At 36.6% G+C, this 16842-nt stretch overlaps 1 protein-coding gene across 2 annotated transcripts in view; it reads left to right on the forward strand.

Moving 5' to 3' along the window:
• The window catches only part of LOC149579476 (PLC-like phosphodiesterases superfamily protein), a 42950-nt gene that overhangs the window by 1902 nt on the left and 24206 nt on the right, over window positions 1-16842 (forward strand). Inside the window, exons 2-3 of one of the 2 annotated variants that reach the window (XM_089833022.1) lie at window positions 512-628; window positions 1056-1178. In XM_089833022.1, coding sequence (XP_089689148.1) covers window positions 512-628; window positions 1056-1178 — 240 coding nt within the window. The remainder of the gene's footprint in view (window positions 1-511; window positions 629-1055; window positions 1179-16842) is intronic. The other variant, XM_089833027.1, reaches the window with a different exon arrangement.

Consider the following 16842-nt stretch of genomic DNA (forward strand, 5'->3'; position numbering starts at 1 on the left):
ATCAAGTCGCAGCCGGAGTAAGAAATCAGCTTTCAGAGTTCTTACAGTCTCAATGCTTTGAATTGAACATCTTCATGCCAGTCATTTAGGAATTTCAAAAAATATAGAACAATTAGGCCTTTGAACTGGATAAGAATCAAATGACAAGGCTTGTTCATTTTATTTGCATTGCTTAAACGATGATCTATAATGTGATTACATATAGTAATTTGTGTGTTTGGAAGTTTAGACATTAGATTCCTAACATTGTCTGTTAATTGTTTTCTGTGAAAGCAAACGTTTGCATAACTAAGGTCATACGAAGTTCATATTGCAAAGGCCATGTTTGATTGCATAATTAAGGACAAGAAATCTGATGTTCACTAATCATAGGATTTTACTTTAGTTTTATATTATTCTCAGTGCAGGTGCTGAAAACAGGGTATTTGTTGGTCATATGTTGTAGGCTTCACTAGCAATTAAAATTGAACTCACTTTGTTAACTTTGTGAAATTTGGGGATAATTCTTTAGCTTCTAGATCCTTGTTCAAGTGACAGTGATTGTGCATCTGGACTCCACTGCACATCGTGTGACGATATCAACTTGAGGTGTGTTCCTGATCAAGCAACGAATCCATTTCAAATTGTGGTAATTATTTTCCTTGCTTTACGTGTCATTTGGATAAACAGAGTGCTTTGGAAAGCATTGTTAATGTTGATAGGAATTAAAGATAAAGGCTAGTTTACCAGAGAGATCATTTAAAACAGACATTATCTTCTTTTGATCTTTTCTCATTTTTATTTATCTGGATTCCGTTTTGGTGATAATAATGTATTCACGAAGTTAAATGCAGCTAAAAAACGATAATCATGTTTTTCTTCGAAATAATTTTTTTCCTTGTAACATCACCATTCATGCAAGATTCAGTTTCAATTTTGCTCACAAGGATTTATTCCTGTTAAAAAGGATAATCATGTTTTTCTTTGAAATAAAAAATTTCCTTGTACAATCGATTCAAGCTAGATTTGGTTCTATTTTTGCTTACAAGGATTTATTCCTGTTTTTGGGTCCTTAGAATGGTTCACTTCCTTTCAACAAGTACTCATTTCTGACTACACACAACTCATTTGCAATTGACGATGGTACTCCCCGGCTCACTTTCACCAATCAAGAAGACAGCATCACGCAGCAATTGAATGTATGTATTCAACTTATTTCCCTCATTTTCGTTGCTTTGAATGTAAGTTATTGCAGAAAAACCTGGAATTCTTTCTAATTGCATCATTTTTTGATTTTTTTCCATAAATGATAATACCACTCTCTTGGACAAATTGTGATGGTCTCCATTAGGCCTAGGATCACCCAGCTTCATTTCTTTTAATTTTATACCATCAAATTGCTAAAAGAACAGTTATTTTCTATTTGGAAAATATTAATCATGCAAGAAGCAATGCATGGAATTTTTTCGTATATGATTTCAAAAATAGTTCAGTGAGGATTCAGATAATTGTTTTCTCTTTTTCATAGATGATAAAATACAAAAGTAAAAGATCCTTTTTGATAACCACAACTTTTTGGCTCTAGAAGTAAATCAATGAAATCTAGCTGTAAAGTTTTTTCACTTAAAACTGAAAGCATAATGACACCGACATTCAGTTAGATAATCTTCCTCTTTAAGACAGTCTATACAAACTGCAGTCTACTTCTTCCTTTAACCCTATCCAATGTGCTTCCTCTAAATCAGCAAAGTTCATGAAACTCATTTCCTTCTGAACGTGAAATTGGAAACCATTAAAAATCTCTTTAATTTATATTTAGGCCCTCTAACAAATCACTTCTGGAACTAGAACTGTCAAACCATTCTGAGTAATTGGCCAGAGTCATTTCTTGCATTATTTGAATGAGAATTGCACATAGCTTCAGGCACCAGAACCAGTACTTTGACTGATTTTCCATTCTTCCATTTTGGTGGTATTGTTTTTTCGTATCTGCTATCCCTCCACCATAGAAATACTAAATTGGGGTTTTCCTAAAGGTCTAAGCTCAATAGATTTTAAGAATTTCTTCAGTAATCAAAATCTAATGCAGTATCCTCTCAAAATGATCCTTATCCAATGGTTTCTGAGATCTCCATGGCATTGATTATTTGTAGAAAATTTCAACTTTTAAAAGGTTGAATCTTGCTCTTTTGGCAATATACCATACAAAATCTTTGTTGTACAAAATCTTTGTTGTACAAAATCTTTGTTGTACATGCATGGCAATCAAAACCGTCTTCCTTGTAGTCAGTCTTATCCAGGATCTTTTTTGTAAAACATCATGGACTATGGAAGCCTCAAGTTGCCAGTACTGCAAAGATGTATATAAAAATAAACAATGATGCTAAATGCACAAAAGTAACACTGACGAGCAATTCCAAAAACCCAATATATTAGTTAAAAGTGCAGAGGCAATATGCTTGGTTTAAAAAGTACAAATACACTGCATAAATCAATTGTTAAAGCAACAAGTACAAATTTCTGGTCTCCCACCAATCTCTCCAAGCCCTTCTGTAAAGTATCCATGATGAACTTTAACTACAGCCTTTTCTAGGCCTAAATTAGCAACATATTTTTATAAATGTCCAACTTTGCCTGTGTTTGAATAGAAGTCATCAAAATACACATTTTTTGTACTAGATTGTTTTTAAACTACTGATTACAGTTTCTATTCATTTCTAAATGCAGCAAGAAATCATTTTACTAAAGAACTAATTTAGATTGGTGTTAATATGTTCCTATATTATTCCCTAAACATTATATTCTGTCTTTTTGAAATTTGATCAGTTTACCAAAATTCTAAATCACAGTAGTTATCTTAATAAGATGGTAAATGTATCACATCCCACATTATAGCAGCTTACATGTTGGACTTGGCATAGGCCACAAGGAGTCAAACCATTCAATATTTCATTTGAATGTTGGAACCAGGAAACCATAAAAAAAGGTTTTAAACTTTTGAAGTATAGGGAAGAATTGAATCTACAATTCGTAATGTTGAAATCCTTATAGTATTGTCAGAAGTAAATATTGAGAAGATGACAGTTTAATATTGAAAGAATGTGCGACATAGAAAGGGAAGGTAGGTTACAGAGGAAATCAACTGTTGCAAACGCCTTAGAGTTTATGGCTTCCAATGGTCACTATTAAATCTGAATTGTAACAACCACCCCTCTTTGCTACTAATTTAAGAAAAAAATTAATTCATAACAAAGTACCAACTTAGAATTGTCTACTTCACAATTTCTTATACTTTTTAATTTATTATTATTAGTTATTATTAAATCCCATTTAAAAGGGGACATCGTTTGGGAGATGCTTGGTTGACTAAGTTAGTTCTCGTGAATTGAAAAAAATGATAATAATTAAGGTGGGATTATTACAAAATGAAAATATCACATGCAATCTTGTGAAAGGCTATGACCTTTACCCTGGTAATACAAGTAAAAATAGGTCTGCAGTGGTGAAGGAGTTCACAAGAATAATTTGATAGTCCTTAATCGAAAAAATAAGGGCTTTTAAAAGTCCCAAGAATAATTTTGTATTGCTAAATCCCAAAAATAAAAGGGTATGGTGTGAAGCTCACCATCGCATGTGGTGTGAGTATCTTTTGCTAAGGAATGGTCCATGTAAAAATATCATAAGAAGATATTATTGGATTGATTTCACTATTATTTAAGGATTGGAATCCTTCCAAACTGAAATTTCATCAGCAAAAATTTTGTTTTTGCTATAAACCACCAAACTTTAATCTGAAGAATCCTATCATTGTACTTGTTTTGGACATTTTTTACCAAGTACCAAACTTTAATCTGAAGAATCCTATCATTGTACTTGTTTTGGACATTTTTTACCAAGTACCAAACTTTAATCTGAAGAATCCTATCATTGTACTTGTTTTGTACATTTTTTACCAAGTACCCCTCTTGGAATTTTTTTAAAATACCATTAGAAGACATTACTATTATTTAAGGTTTTCAATCTTTGTGAACTGAAAGATTCTGTTATTGGCTATAGAACAGCGATTTTTTTTTTAGAAAGTCCACCATTGCATGTGTTTGGACATCTTTTATTGAGTGATCCTTTGTAAAAATCTATGTTGATGTTTTAAATCCTTGCTAAGTTACCGATCCGAATGCTGGAAGCGGATACAGGATACATGATTGTTCTTTTGGGGGGGGGGGGGAGATGCGGATGCATATATATATATATGAGATAAGTAATTTCAGTCTTGTATTCTTACCTTTAAGATCAAAAGATGATCTATACTTTTTCTTTCAAGTATTTTCTTAGTTACTGGATTCGTCCTATACAGGTTGGATCTGGATCCAGGCAGGATCCTTGATTCTGTCTATGGATCCGTCAGGATCTGCGGGCCGCGGATCCTGATGGATCCACAGGCAGAATCAATGGTCTTGCCTGGATCCAAGCCTCAGCCCAAGGAACTCGAGGCACAGGGAACAAAAGATTATATGCTTTTTGAGTAAGGACCCAAAATAGGTCCTCAATATGATGTCAACCATGCTCAACTCAAAACCAAAAACAACTACTTTACGAACAACAAATTGGTATAGAAAAATAGCAAATATTTTTGGTTGATGCAAGATTGCTCATTAACACAAGATACCCCTACATCAGACACCTAGGGTAAGTGAAGAACTGATGTCCTCATCAAGGAACTTTGATATTCTGATCGGAATCATAAAGATCCAACTTAGCTTGTGTTATCCATGAACTGTCTTCAATTGGTTTATCCTTCCATGTAATAACCCTCCTCAAATCTGCCCTCAAAAAATGCTGATGAAAGCTCAAGGAATTTCATCAAACAATTCACATGCAAGGGACGTATGACTGATATAGTATTTCAGCTAGCTTCAATTGACTTTTTCTTCAATTTGCATCAATGAGAATCTTGTGCTAGAAGACTACAATGGACTACGCAATGACCTAATATGAGTGTGCTACTAATTTTGACAATATTCAGTGCATATATATGATCTAAGCATGATAAATGAACACCTACAGCTAACTGGCATTTTTACAAACAGTTGGTATGCAAACTAACTAGCTGATAAATAATGATATTAAATTGCTTAAATGACACCAGCAACTATTATCTTCTTAATTGCAATGAAAAAAATACAATGCTCATGAAATATGGCCAAGACTTTGGCATTTACATGGATTACAAAATGATAATGCGGGTACAATGCACGCTTACAACTGAAAGCTTATAACACCCTAAAAAGCAATACTACCAAAAGAATCTGGTTGTAGATGGCTGTAATAATTTCCTTCAATGCTGCCCCTTCCGCTTTGCTTTTTTTCAAACTGCTTTTTCGGCCTGTTTTTTCGGTTCCGCTTTTTCGGACTGCTTTTTCGTACCCACTTTTTCAGCCTTATTTTTCGATTCCGCTTTTTCGGACTGCTTTTTCGTATTTGCTTTTTCGGATTGCTTCTATGTTGAATCTGAAGACCATATCTTTCAATGGCGTCAAGATTTCCAGCTTGAAGGGATTTCGTCCTTCAAACTATTGAGACATAATCTCTAGAAAATTCCCCAATTTTTTGATATTTCCAAGCCTGCCTAAAAGAAGCTCTTCCATTTTTTTTTATAGTGTTCTCACAAGGGCTCCATCCTTCGTTTTCTCAATGTGGGATAAAACATCACTCCCTTTTATGTAACTTATGTCTCCAATGTGTTATAAAATAAAGGGGACTCTTTTAATTTAAATATTTCCCACAAACTATAGTCTATGCATTAATAAAGTTAAATATTTAAATTTAACTTTATAAAATAGCTTTATCAATGCATAACAAATCTTATCAATGATAAACAAGTCTTCTTGCCGATTTTAAACAATTACCATCGACATACCGCTGCCACTGGATGTCCGACCATATCCAAGATGACTTACTATAAATAGTAAGTATGCCCAAAGTTGCCTCAAAACCCCTCAGAAAGACCTGCAACTAAAACTATCTAGGCCAAATGGCCTCTAGTCCCTTTAATGTCTTGGTTAGCCTACAAGACCGTGGGGAAATAGGCTAACGACAACATCATGCTATGAATGCTAAAAAGGGGACATTACAATCCGCCCTTCCCAAAATTGCTTGTCCCCAAGCAATGGTCGAACAACAACCCAATCAATCCACCTAGATCCCAAATGTAGTCATGAACTATACTGCTGTTAGTCAACATAGGCTCCTGCAACAACCTCTGAAAATTAACCAAGAGGAATCCATAATCAAATTGACAATTACAGCTCAACCAAACTCCAAAATCACAACTGCCACAGTCAGAAACCCATGAGACACGAACTCTTAGAACATCAGAACCCAAGTAAAGTGGACAAATCAAGCTGCCAACACAGTAAATACCATCAACGCATCCCACTGGCCTATACGAAATGTATAATCCAACTATGCAACAATGGTGAACGCTTTCGAATGAAACTGCACCAAGTATGGAGAATCCACACACTGCACAACTCCTGCAGTCAACACAATTCTGCAGATCACCAACCATTGTCTCATAACCATAACTCCCATGCACCGTTGATGGTGAAAAGACATCACAAGATAAACAACAAGAAATGGAACCCAAACCAAATTTGCTTGCCATCAACTCCTCAACACAAAGATCAAATGCTAACTGATGTACATACCCTGCAGTATGATACTGATAAAAAGAACCAACCTCAGTCAACAGCTCACCATGAACAAGTGATACAACCCACTGTGACTGATCACCAGTTAAGTCAGGAGATGTCATAGCCAAAGGTGTAGAATCAATAACAACAACCGCTGAAGCATCAATCCCAAACTCTTGCTCTAAGTCATGTATTATCATGCTGTCAACCGTAGAACCTATCGCCATGTCATGCCCATCACAACTCTCATTCCGAGGCGTCAAACCGTCCCATAACTGATGACAAGCACTAGGAACCAAAGTACATCTCTGTATCATCATCTCATCAACATGGTCATCAAAGGTAAATTGATGAGCATACCTCACAGTGTAATGCCGATAGAATGCGCCAATCTTAGTCAGTGGCTCAGACTGCAATCGATCATTAACCATGTTGGAACTGACTACTACCTCCAAAGACATCACCAAGTGAGTAGTATTACTAGCAGGAACCATGCCAACTGCCGGCTCACCAATATCACACATGATCTTTGATACAACAACTCTAGTCTCCGTGCCATCAGTACTAGAGGCCACCACCATGTCAAGCATACCACAACAATCTGCTGCAACACCCAACTCAACTGATCCTGACTCCGAACCCGATATGCCAATGTTAGTATCAAGGATGGATGCATTCCCATCTCCATTGTCTTTGACAATCTCGACCATGGACATCCTCGAATCACTAGACACCACAGCTTGTGACTGTACAGAATCTGGTAAAGACTGCAGTCGCTCTAACTCCAGGGTCACCTTAGCCAAATGAAATTGTGACTCCTCGAAAGCCAACTGTGTACTCTCAAGAATCTCAGAAGTCACCTCATGCTGCTGAGTAAGCTTACTCACCTCATCTTCCTTGGCCAGTAATGCTTCATATGCTGTACTCCCCCACTCCATAAGATAATCTCTGTCAGCTACCAACTGCATATAATTCTGTCTCAGAATCCGAATAGCCTCCCATAAAGAGTGGATCTCTGTCAAGGAAAGATAATTGCCTCCCTGCTCATCACTAGTAGGAGAACCCCATCCATAAACTGCTAACAACTAGCGAGCAGCATCAAAATGTTCGCACGCAATAGCAATGCCTTGCTTGCCAACTCTCAGCTGACTAGACACATGATTGTGCCGATTGGTCGAACTCCTATACTCTATCCCTGGTACACTGTCCAAAGGAGTAACCTCAGAATAGCTATCATCTGTAATACTCAGATCCTGGGACTCTCTTGTAAACTCTAACATCTCTGAGAAATCATCAACATGTGACCTGACTGTAAAAGAAAACTGAATCCCTGCTATATGCGCTAACTCCCGAACTGAGCTCACCTCAAGACAAAGCTTGTCCACATGTCTCTCAGAATCCTGGAGAGCCAACTGAGTACACACCAAAGAATTTCGAGTATCCTCCAGCTCATGAGAAAACATGTCAACCTCCTCCTCTCTCTTCTTCAATGCATCTAAATAGATCCCTGCAAGATTAAGGAGATGATCGCGATCGAAAGTAGGTGTATGTAACTTACCTTCATTGCCTCCATGCCTTCCTTGATCTGCTGTAAGTCGTCACAAGAAGAACCTGTTGTGACTCCTTTCTGTCTCTCCTACAGTTGAATCATCCAAATGTGATTCTCAATCAATCCATGCATCCTGTCATGATGAGATAAAGTCGTGACAATATCCTTGTCCCTTGTCTTCAGTTGGGTTGCCAAACCAAGTGAAGAGCTACTAGCCTCTATCTCATGTGAAGAAGCATCCAACTGTGCTTGATACTCATTTTCTGCAAAGTCCTGAATGCTCACTTTCTGATCAACTGTACTATCCTCAAACATGATAGTATCCTCAACTGCTGTAACTTCATCCAACCCAACTGTACTGGAATCACTATTTGTGTCAATCACACAATCCGGTGTGCCTGTGATATCACCTTCTGATGCAACTGGCTCAACTTGCACAACATCTGAAACCCCTTCTGCTTGTGAAGATGATGCAGATAAACCATTACCTGAAGATGTGCTAATGTCTCCCTGTATTGAATCAGCGTGTCTGTTAAACTCCTCATACAAGTTTCTGCCTGTCATAGGGAAGGTACGATCCTTAGGCCTATCAAAACGTTCAATCAGTCTCTTCGTAAACTCCACATATGAGGTAATGTGTGCATGACCCATAGTGACCATACCATGATGCCACCACTCGTGTGCTAACCCATCCAGGTGAATTGTTGCATACTTAATAGCTTCTTCCTTAGGCATAGGGTTCATTTGAAAGTATGTGTCAAGCTTTTGAACCCAAGCTCTTGCTGTAGACTTCCCCGAGCCATCATAATATGGTAACTGAAGTTTCCCTACTTTCTTCTGTAGCTCATAGTTTTGGTTCCTGTCATGTCCACGTGGCATATGCTTCATCCGCACATCTATATACTCCCTAAAGGTGATTGCAGCAATAAAATTTGGACCTCCGGCTTCCCAATCTCTCCTCAGCAGGTCCTGTATATTAGTGATCTGGGGCTCTGGTACGGGCTGCTCTAGAGCTCTAGGAGGAAATATGGGAATCATGGGCCGCGAACTCACTGTCCTAGTTTGCTGGGGTGCATGACCGAAATTGTTCCCAACTTGTTCGCCTCCATTATGTGCCCCATCCTGATTATTACCATTCTGATTATTTCCTCCACCCACATTAGCATTCAACCCCATTTGACAAGCCATCATCTGCATCATAAGCTCAAATCTTTGACTCTGTTCCTATGCTCTTTGCTCTGCTGATCGCTGTCCCTGTGCTAAGGTGTCTAATAATTGTAAGAATCTTTCCTTTCCCTGATCTGGACCGGCATTCATTTTGTCAAACTTTTTTCTCTCTATCTGGCTATCCAAATTTCCTATAAGACCTCCACAGGATGGCAGGACTTATAGCTCTGATACCACTGTAATAACCCTCCTCAAATTTGCCCTCAAAAAATGCTGATGAAAGCTCAAGGAATTTCATCAAACAATTCACATGCAAGGGACGTATGACTGATATAGTATTTCAGCAAGCTTCAATTGACTTTTTCTTCAATTTGCATCAATAAGAATCTTGTGCTAGAAGACTACAATGGACTACGCAATGACCTAACATGAGTGTGCTACTAATTTTGACAATATTCAATGCATATATATGATCTAAGCATGAGAAATGAACACCTACAGCCAACTGACATTTTTACAAACAGTTGGTATGCAAACTAACTAGTTGATAAATAATGATATTAAATTGCTTAAATGACACCAACAACTATTATCTTCTTAATTGCAATGAAAAAAATACAATGCTCATGAAATATGGCCAAGACTTTGGCATTTACATGGATTACAAAATGATAATGCTGGTACAATGCACACTTACAAATGAAAGCTTATAACACCTTAAAAAACAATACTACCAAAAGAACCTGGTTGTAGATGGCTGTAATAATTTCCTTCAATCTGCCTCTTCTGCTTTGCTTTTTTTTGAACTGCTTTTTCGGCCTGCTTTTTCGGTTCCGCTTTTTCGAACTGCTTTTTTGTACCCGCTTTTTTAGCATGCTTTTTCGATTCCGCTTTTTCGGACTTCTTTTTCGTATCTGCTTTTTCGGATTGCTACTATGTTGAATCTGAAGACCATATCTTTCAATGGCGTCAAGATTTCCAGCTTGAAGGGATTTTGTCCTTCAAACTATTGAGACATAATCTCCAGAAAATTCCTCAATTTTTTGATATTTCCAAGCCTGCCTAAAAGATGCTCTTCCATTTTTTTTATAGTGTTCTCACAAGGGCTCCATCCTTCGTTTTCTCAATGTGGGATAAAACATCACTCCCTTTTATGTAACTTATGTCTCCAATGTGTTATAAAATAAAAGGGGTTCTTTTAATTTAAATATTTCCCACAAACTATAGTCTATGCATTAATAAAGTTAAATATTTAAATTTAACTTTATAAAATAGCTTTATCAATGCATAACAAATCTTATCAATGATAAACAAGTCTTCTTGCCGATTTTAAACAATTACCATTGACATACCGCTGCCACTGGATGTCCGACCATATTCAAGATGACTTACTATAAATAGTAAGTATGCCCAAAGTTGCCTCGAAACCCCTCAGAAAGACCTGCAATTAAAACTATCTAGGCCAAATGGCCTTTAGTCCCTTTAATGTCCTGGTTAGCCTACGGGACCGTGGGGAAATAGGCTAACGACAACATCATGCTATGAATGCTAAAAAGGGGACATTACATTCCACTGGACTAGATACTCCAAGTAGTCTTTTCCTCTGGTACTCTTACTTACTCTGCTATCCAAAACCTTCTCAATGTTATCCGCCTTCCTTTTGTGATAATCTAGGTATCTTTTAATTCCTCATTTGATTCAGAGTACCGAAACATGTCTGCGATATTAAATGTTGGTGAAATATTCATATCTTTTGGTAAGTACACTTCAAAAGCATTTCCACTTTCAAACTTCCTCAAAATTTTACAAGGACCAAACTTCTTTATCTTCACCTTACTGTAGGTACTAATTGGAAACCTATTTTTCAAATGAATCATAATCTCATCTCTAACCTCAAAGATTTATGTGTCCTTCCTTTATCTATTCTCTATTTATACTCAAGATCACTATCCTCTAAATTCTTCTTTACTTCAACACTTCTTTTCATCTCAGTACAAATCTCTCAATTCAGCAGTCCCCTTAGGATTCAATCCACTAACAATCTCAAAAGGTGTTTTTTTTAGTACTTCTATTCACAAAATTATTATATGCAAACTCAGCATGTGCTAAAATCAAATCCCAGTTAGCAGGCTTATCTTCAACTAAACATCTCAACAAATTATCCAAGCATCTATTCACAACTTAAGTTTGTCCACCTATTTGAGGATGAAATGTAGAACTAAACTTCAACTCTATATCCAATTTCTTCTAGAGTGTTTTCTAGAAATAATAAGTGAACTTAGTATCTCTATCTGAAATAATAGTCTGAGGAAATCCATGCAATCTCACCACTTCTCTAAAGAGTAATTCAGCCACACTGCATCACATGTCTTCCTACAAGTTATGGAATGAGCCATTTTTGAAAATTTGTCAACTACTACTAGAATGGAATCATTACCCCTTTGAGTTCTAGGCAAACCAAGAACAAAGTCCATATTGATATCTTCGCAAGGCTTATTTGGTACAGGTAATGGTGTATACAATCCCAAGTTTTGACTACTTCCTTTTGCTGTTTGACAAATTTGGCAACTTCTAACTATCCTCTGCTCATCCTTGTAAATTTGAGGCCAAAAATACCTATCAGAAATCAACTTTGCTATTTTGTCAATCCCAAAGTTTCTAACAAATCCTCCACACTATCTCTCCTTCATGATGTTGTCTCATAGATCCTCTAGGTATGTACAATTGAGTCCCGTTGAACAACATGTCTTCCTGAATGAAATTATCAGTCCACTTATCTCTTACCATTTGATTTTTACAAGCCTTCCAAGGTTCTGCAAACTAGGATCAGTTTCATACAAATATTCAAATCATCAAAACCAAGTAACTCAACTGTCATTTCTGACAACAAATTCCTTCTTATACTCCAAGCATCAACAACTTTGTTTGACTATCTACTTTTATTTTTCAACACAAAGGAAAAGTTCTGCAAATACTCCATCCACTTCATGTGTCTCCGATTCAACTTATTTCGACTTCCCTAATACTACAAAGCTCTATGGTTAGTGTACAACACAAAATCTTTAGGCATCAAATAATGTTAACACTTCTTCAAAACTTGAATAATAGCACATATTTCCTGATTATAAACTAAATACGTTTTCTTAGCATCAAGTTTTCACTAAAGAAAGCTACATGTCTCCCTTCTTGCCTCAAAACAGCTCCAATGACACTTCCACTAGCATCACAATCAACTTGAAAAACCTTCTTAAAATTAGGTAAAGCAAGCACATGTAATTCTACAATCTTCTGTTTCAATGTTTCAAAACTCTTATGTGCTCCATGTGTCCATTTGAAATCCATTTTTATTTCCCCTCGTAGTCTTTGTCATGGCATTACATACTAAACTGAAATTTTTGAAATCCCTAACAGTCACCAACCAGATCAAACCTTTGCTTTGATACCACTTGATGCAGTGTGAGGAAGGTGTACCTACAAAGGAGATGACCTAACCCCCAACAATAACCACACAACTGAAATACACGACAGAATCCAAGACTTGATAGAGAATTCAACTCTTTATTCATCAAATAACTAATGACATGCAATGCACTAGGCTGTAAGGCCTTCTCAGTTATGGCCAAATACAAAGAAATTATAGTGATAGTTTTGCAAGATCTCACAAGATCCAAATAAGTCCTAGCTAGCCCACATCTACCATAGCACAACAATTTGGTAAAAATTCCAAGAAAGATCTAAACTTGAGCTCGCAAATCACCTAATAATCTTCTTGTGTCCTAAGCCCATACTTTGCTACTAGCTCTACTAAACTATTCTCCTCTAAGAAATTCTTGCTCAACTCATCATGAATGAATGACTATAGACATTGCAAGACCCTCTACTTATACTAAACCAATGCACAGGTTTGCCTAACAAGTTACATTAATAAACACTCAAGCCACAATTCGGCTTGGTAGGCTACATAACACTTAGGACAAGCCCTAAGTTTACAATGCATAACTAACTCATAAGGTAAAATAACATTAAGCGGCCTTAGCTATAGGCCCACGATCTAGATCTAAGATAGCATAAACCAACTCCCATAGATCGAAGCTCACAGAAACAATCTCTGAAGTCTGCCTAGGAATTAGGAACATGTTACCAACAACCACCAAAAGAGCTCTAACTCCAATACAATCACTCCAATGCTTATGCACACATCGGACAAGGTCCACCAATATGCCTTGAACGTAACCCTGACCGTGCAAAACATAAGGTCCACAAAATCCAAGTTCAATGCTCTTGCATCAAACACCCTAGGTACGAAAAGATGTTCTCAATAGCTGGAAGAACATCTTCCAGGATTCAACGCATAAACCCTGAACTGGTTGTTCACATTTATATCCTCCATATTATCAACTTGTGCACTTTTGCGTTTGTTCCACTCCCGGAACAACTTTCCTGCAGCTGCCATCTTCACATGTGTTTTTGGTGTGTCATAGGTCTATTTCCCATGTTAATCTCTAACCCTTCGAGAATCCTTTAATATAACTTGCCTACCAAAACTCAGGTTCCTCCTACCGAGATCTGCATTCTGCAAAGGAATCAATAAAGACTTCTTGCCACCCTCTGTAATGAACCCAACCGGGTCACACCAACTAGCTAAGGGAATATGTATTTTGGGGTACTTTTAATTGCGGCTTCTCTTATTTCTTGAGATACCAAAGCACCAATATATATATATATATATATATATATATATATATATATATATATATATATATATATATATATATATATATATATATATATATATATATATATATATATATATATATATATATATATATATATATATATATATAGGCAATTAACTTAAACCTTGATAGAGCCAATACCAAAATATGATTGGATTGACAAATCAAAGACTTGCAGATTATTGCATTAAAACATGAAAATTGACATGAAACTAATATGCTCAATGTTTTGGATGTATTGCATGAATGTAGAGAATACTGATATAAATTTCAGAATATACAGTAAGCAGCTCTTACAAACCATTAATAATCAAACATGCTGCAATTGTTAATTTAATAGAACCTGGCGGTAGTTTGCCATTATGCTGAACGCTCCACTCAATGCCAACAAGATTTGTAGCTCGAATAGAACCATAGATGCTACCAAATATGTAATAGAAGAACTCTTCATGCAGCTACAGCAGGCATGATCGAAATGCTGGAAAGAGGCACATCCATACAAGGAAAACTAGGCATCCAATATGTCAAATGAGTCAATGCCCATGATAGAGTATAATGACATTTAGCTACGAACAATTAAGCACCCAAAATACTGAATCAAACCCAGTCAATTCTCATATACAAATTGCCCTGTAATCAGAAATGCTGACTCCAGGCAGATTGATATACAATAATCAGAATAATGAATCACCAATTTTCTTCAGCAAAGACTTGTCCTCTCAGCCACAAGAACCATAGTATGAGAAGACACTGAAATCTCCAAAGGAAAATTGCTCCTCAACACAAAACTTCTCAGCCACAGTTTGAAACAGTAGAGAAGTAATGGCAATTTTGCTATACTTCAGCAGCAAACTTGCAAAGATACCACTCAGAAATCGGACCTTTATACCTCAGCAAGGGCATGAAAAATCAGACCTTCACGAATGTCATAAAGACAAGAAAAGAAAATAAATATTCAAGCATGCTTTTCCGAATGGAATGAGCTCACATTTATAATGCCTTTGTTGACAAAAGTTTCCAAAAGAACTCAACTTCTGAAATTGTGAAAGATTCCCAAAAGAACTTCACTCTTGAAACTTTCCAACTTAACTCTTTTGGCAACATTTAATACTTGGTTTAGGCATAATATTGATGAAATAAATGCCCCCTTCCAATGATGACTCAACCCTCAACTGAAGTGATATTATAAAGTTAAATTATAACTTTATAATAAGTCTTTTAATGATTTAATAATAATTTGGCCACTAAAAATATTATAACTCCCAAAATACTCATCATTTGAATATGCGGTCTGAAATAGGAGTTAAACCTATTATTTTTCCATGTGACCAAATGGACTTTCCAAAAATAGAAAAGGTCCATCTCAATCACCACCCAACTTACCACAAATAGTATGTACACAAAACTAAGCCCGAATGAAGTCCGATATGAGCTAAACAAAGACTAACCTGTAACTTACTGAATTGTGGAGAAGATCAGACACTTCAAAGCCAAGCCATTGCCTCAAAAGACCCTGTATCCACAATAATTAGCCTACGAGGATCACAATAATAGGCTAATCTCTCAAACTCTGATACTGGCAAAAATGGGGACATTACACCCTTCTCAACAGTAAACACATTCTTGACACAATCATGCATTGCCTTGCAATCATACTGCCAACATCTACCAAGTAAGATGTGACAACTACTCATGTCCACAATATCACACAACACTTGATCCACATATTGTTCAATTTGTTAATTAATAAGACATTGCTCTCTTACTTCCAAATCAAGTTCATCTTGTAACCAACTGATCCCGTAAGGACGAGGATGTCTCACTCTCTTCAAACCAAGTTTCTGAACCATTTCCTCAACAACTAGGTTATCAGTACTACCACCATCCACAATCACATTCCAGTATTTACCTCCAGACTTGCAATGATTCCTTAACAAATTCCTCCTTTGCCAATGTTCCAACACCTTTTTACCAAACAATACTCTTCGAACCGACAAGTTATCCTCCACCTCAGGCTCATTCATCGATTCCTCATTCTCATTCACCACAATAGCTCTTCAATCTTTGACCTTTTTATTTGCATTGGGACATTTAAAAGATCTATGTCCTTCCTCACCACATCTAAAACAAGTACCCTTAAATGCACCTCTACCTATTCTGCTCCTCTGCTCAACAGATTTCAGTTCATCCTCAATAATCTATTTGTTCTTCACTGAGTGTTCGTGCTTCTCCTTCCCTTGGGAATTACCTTGATGTCTTCTCTTCAACTTATCTTTTGCCCTCAGAGCATACTAATAAGAATCCTCAATTGAATCGATCTTTAGCATGCCAATCTCATCTTGAATATTGAATCTCAAACCATTAATATATCTAGCCACCTTTTCCTTAAAAAATTCTCTATATCAAGATTGAATTCTTCACTCATAGAACTCCTTGGTGTAATCCTTCATAGTCATATCCTTCTATTTCAGATTCTGCAATCTTTTAAACAACTCAAGTTTATAATCAACAAGAATGAACTTAGCCTTCAATTTTGTTACCATCAACCTCCACCTAGCAATCTTCTATCGCTTTGCAATTCTTTCCACCATAAAGCAACATGTCCTTTCAGCTTAGTTTGTGCCAATATCTTCTAACTCAAAGTAGTCTTCCAAATCACCAATCCAATCAATTAGATCCTCGGGATTCAAAGTACATGAGAAATTAGAAACATCCATAT

The sequence above is a fragment of the Cupressus sempervirens genome, chromosome 1 (assembly GCF_028749045.1).
Source record: "Cupressus sempervirens isolate cs-2001-9-10 chromosome 1, ASM2874904v1, whole genome shotgun sequence".
NCBI classification, from domain to species: domain Eukaryota; kingdom Viridiplantae; phylum Streptophyta; class Pinopsida; order Cupressales; family Cupressaceae; genus Cupressus; species Cupressus sempervirens.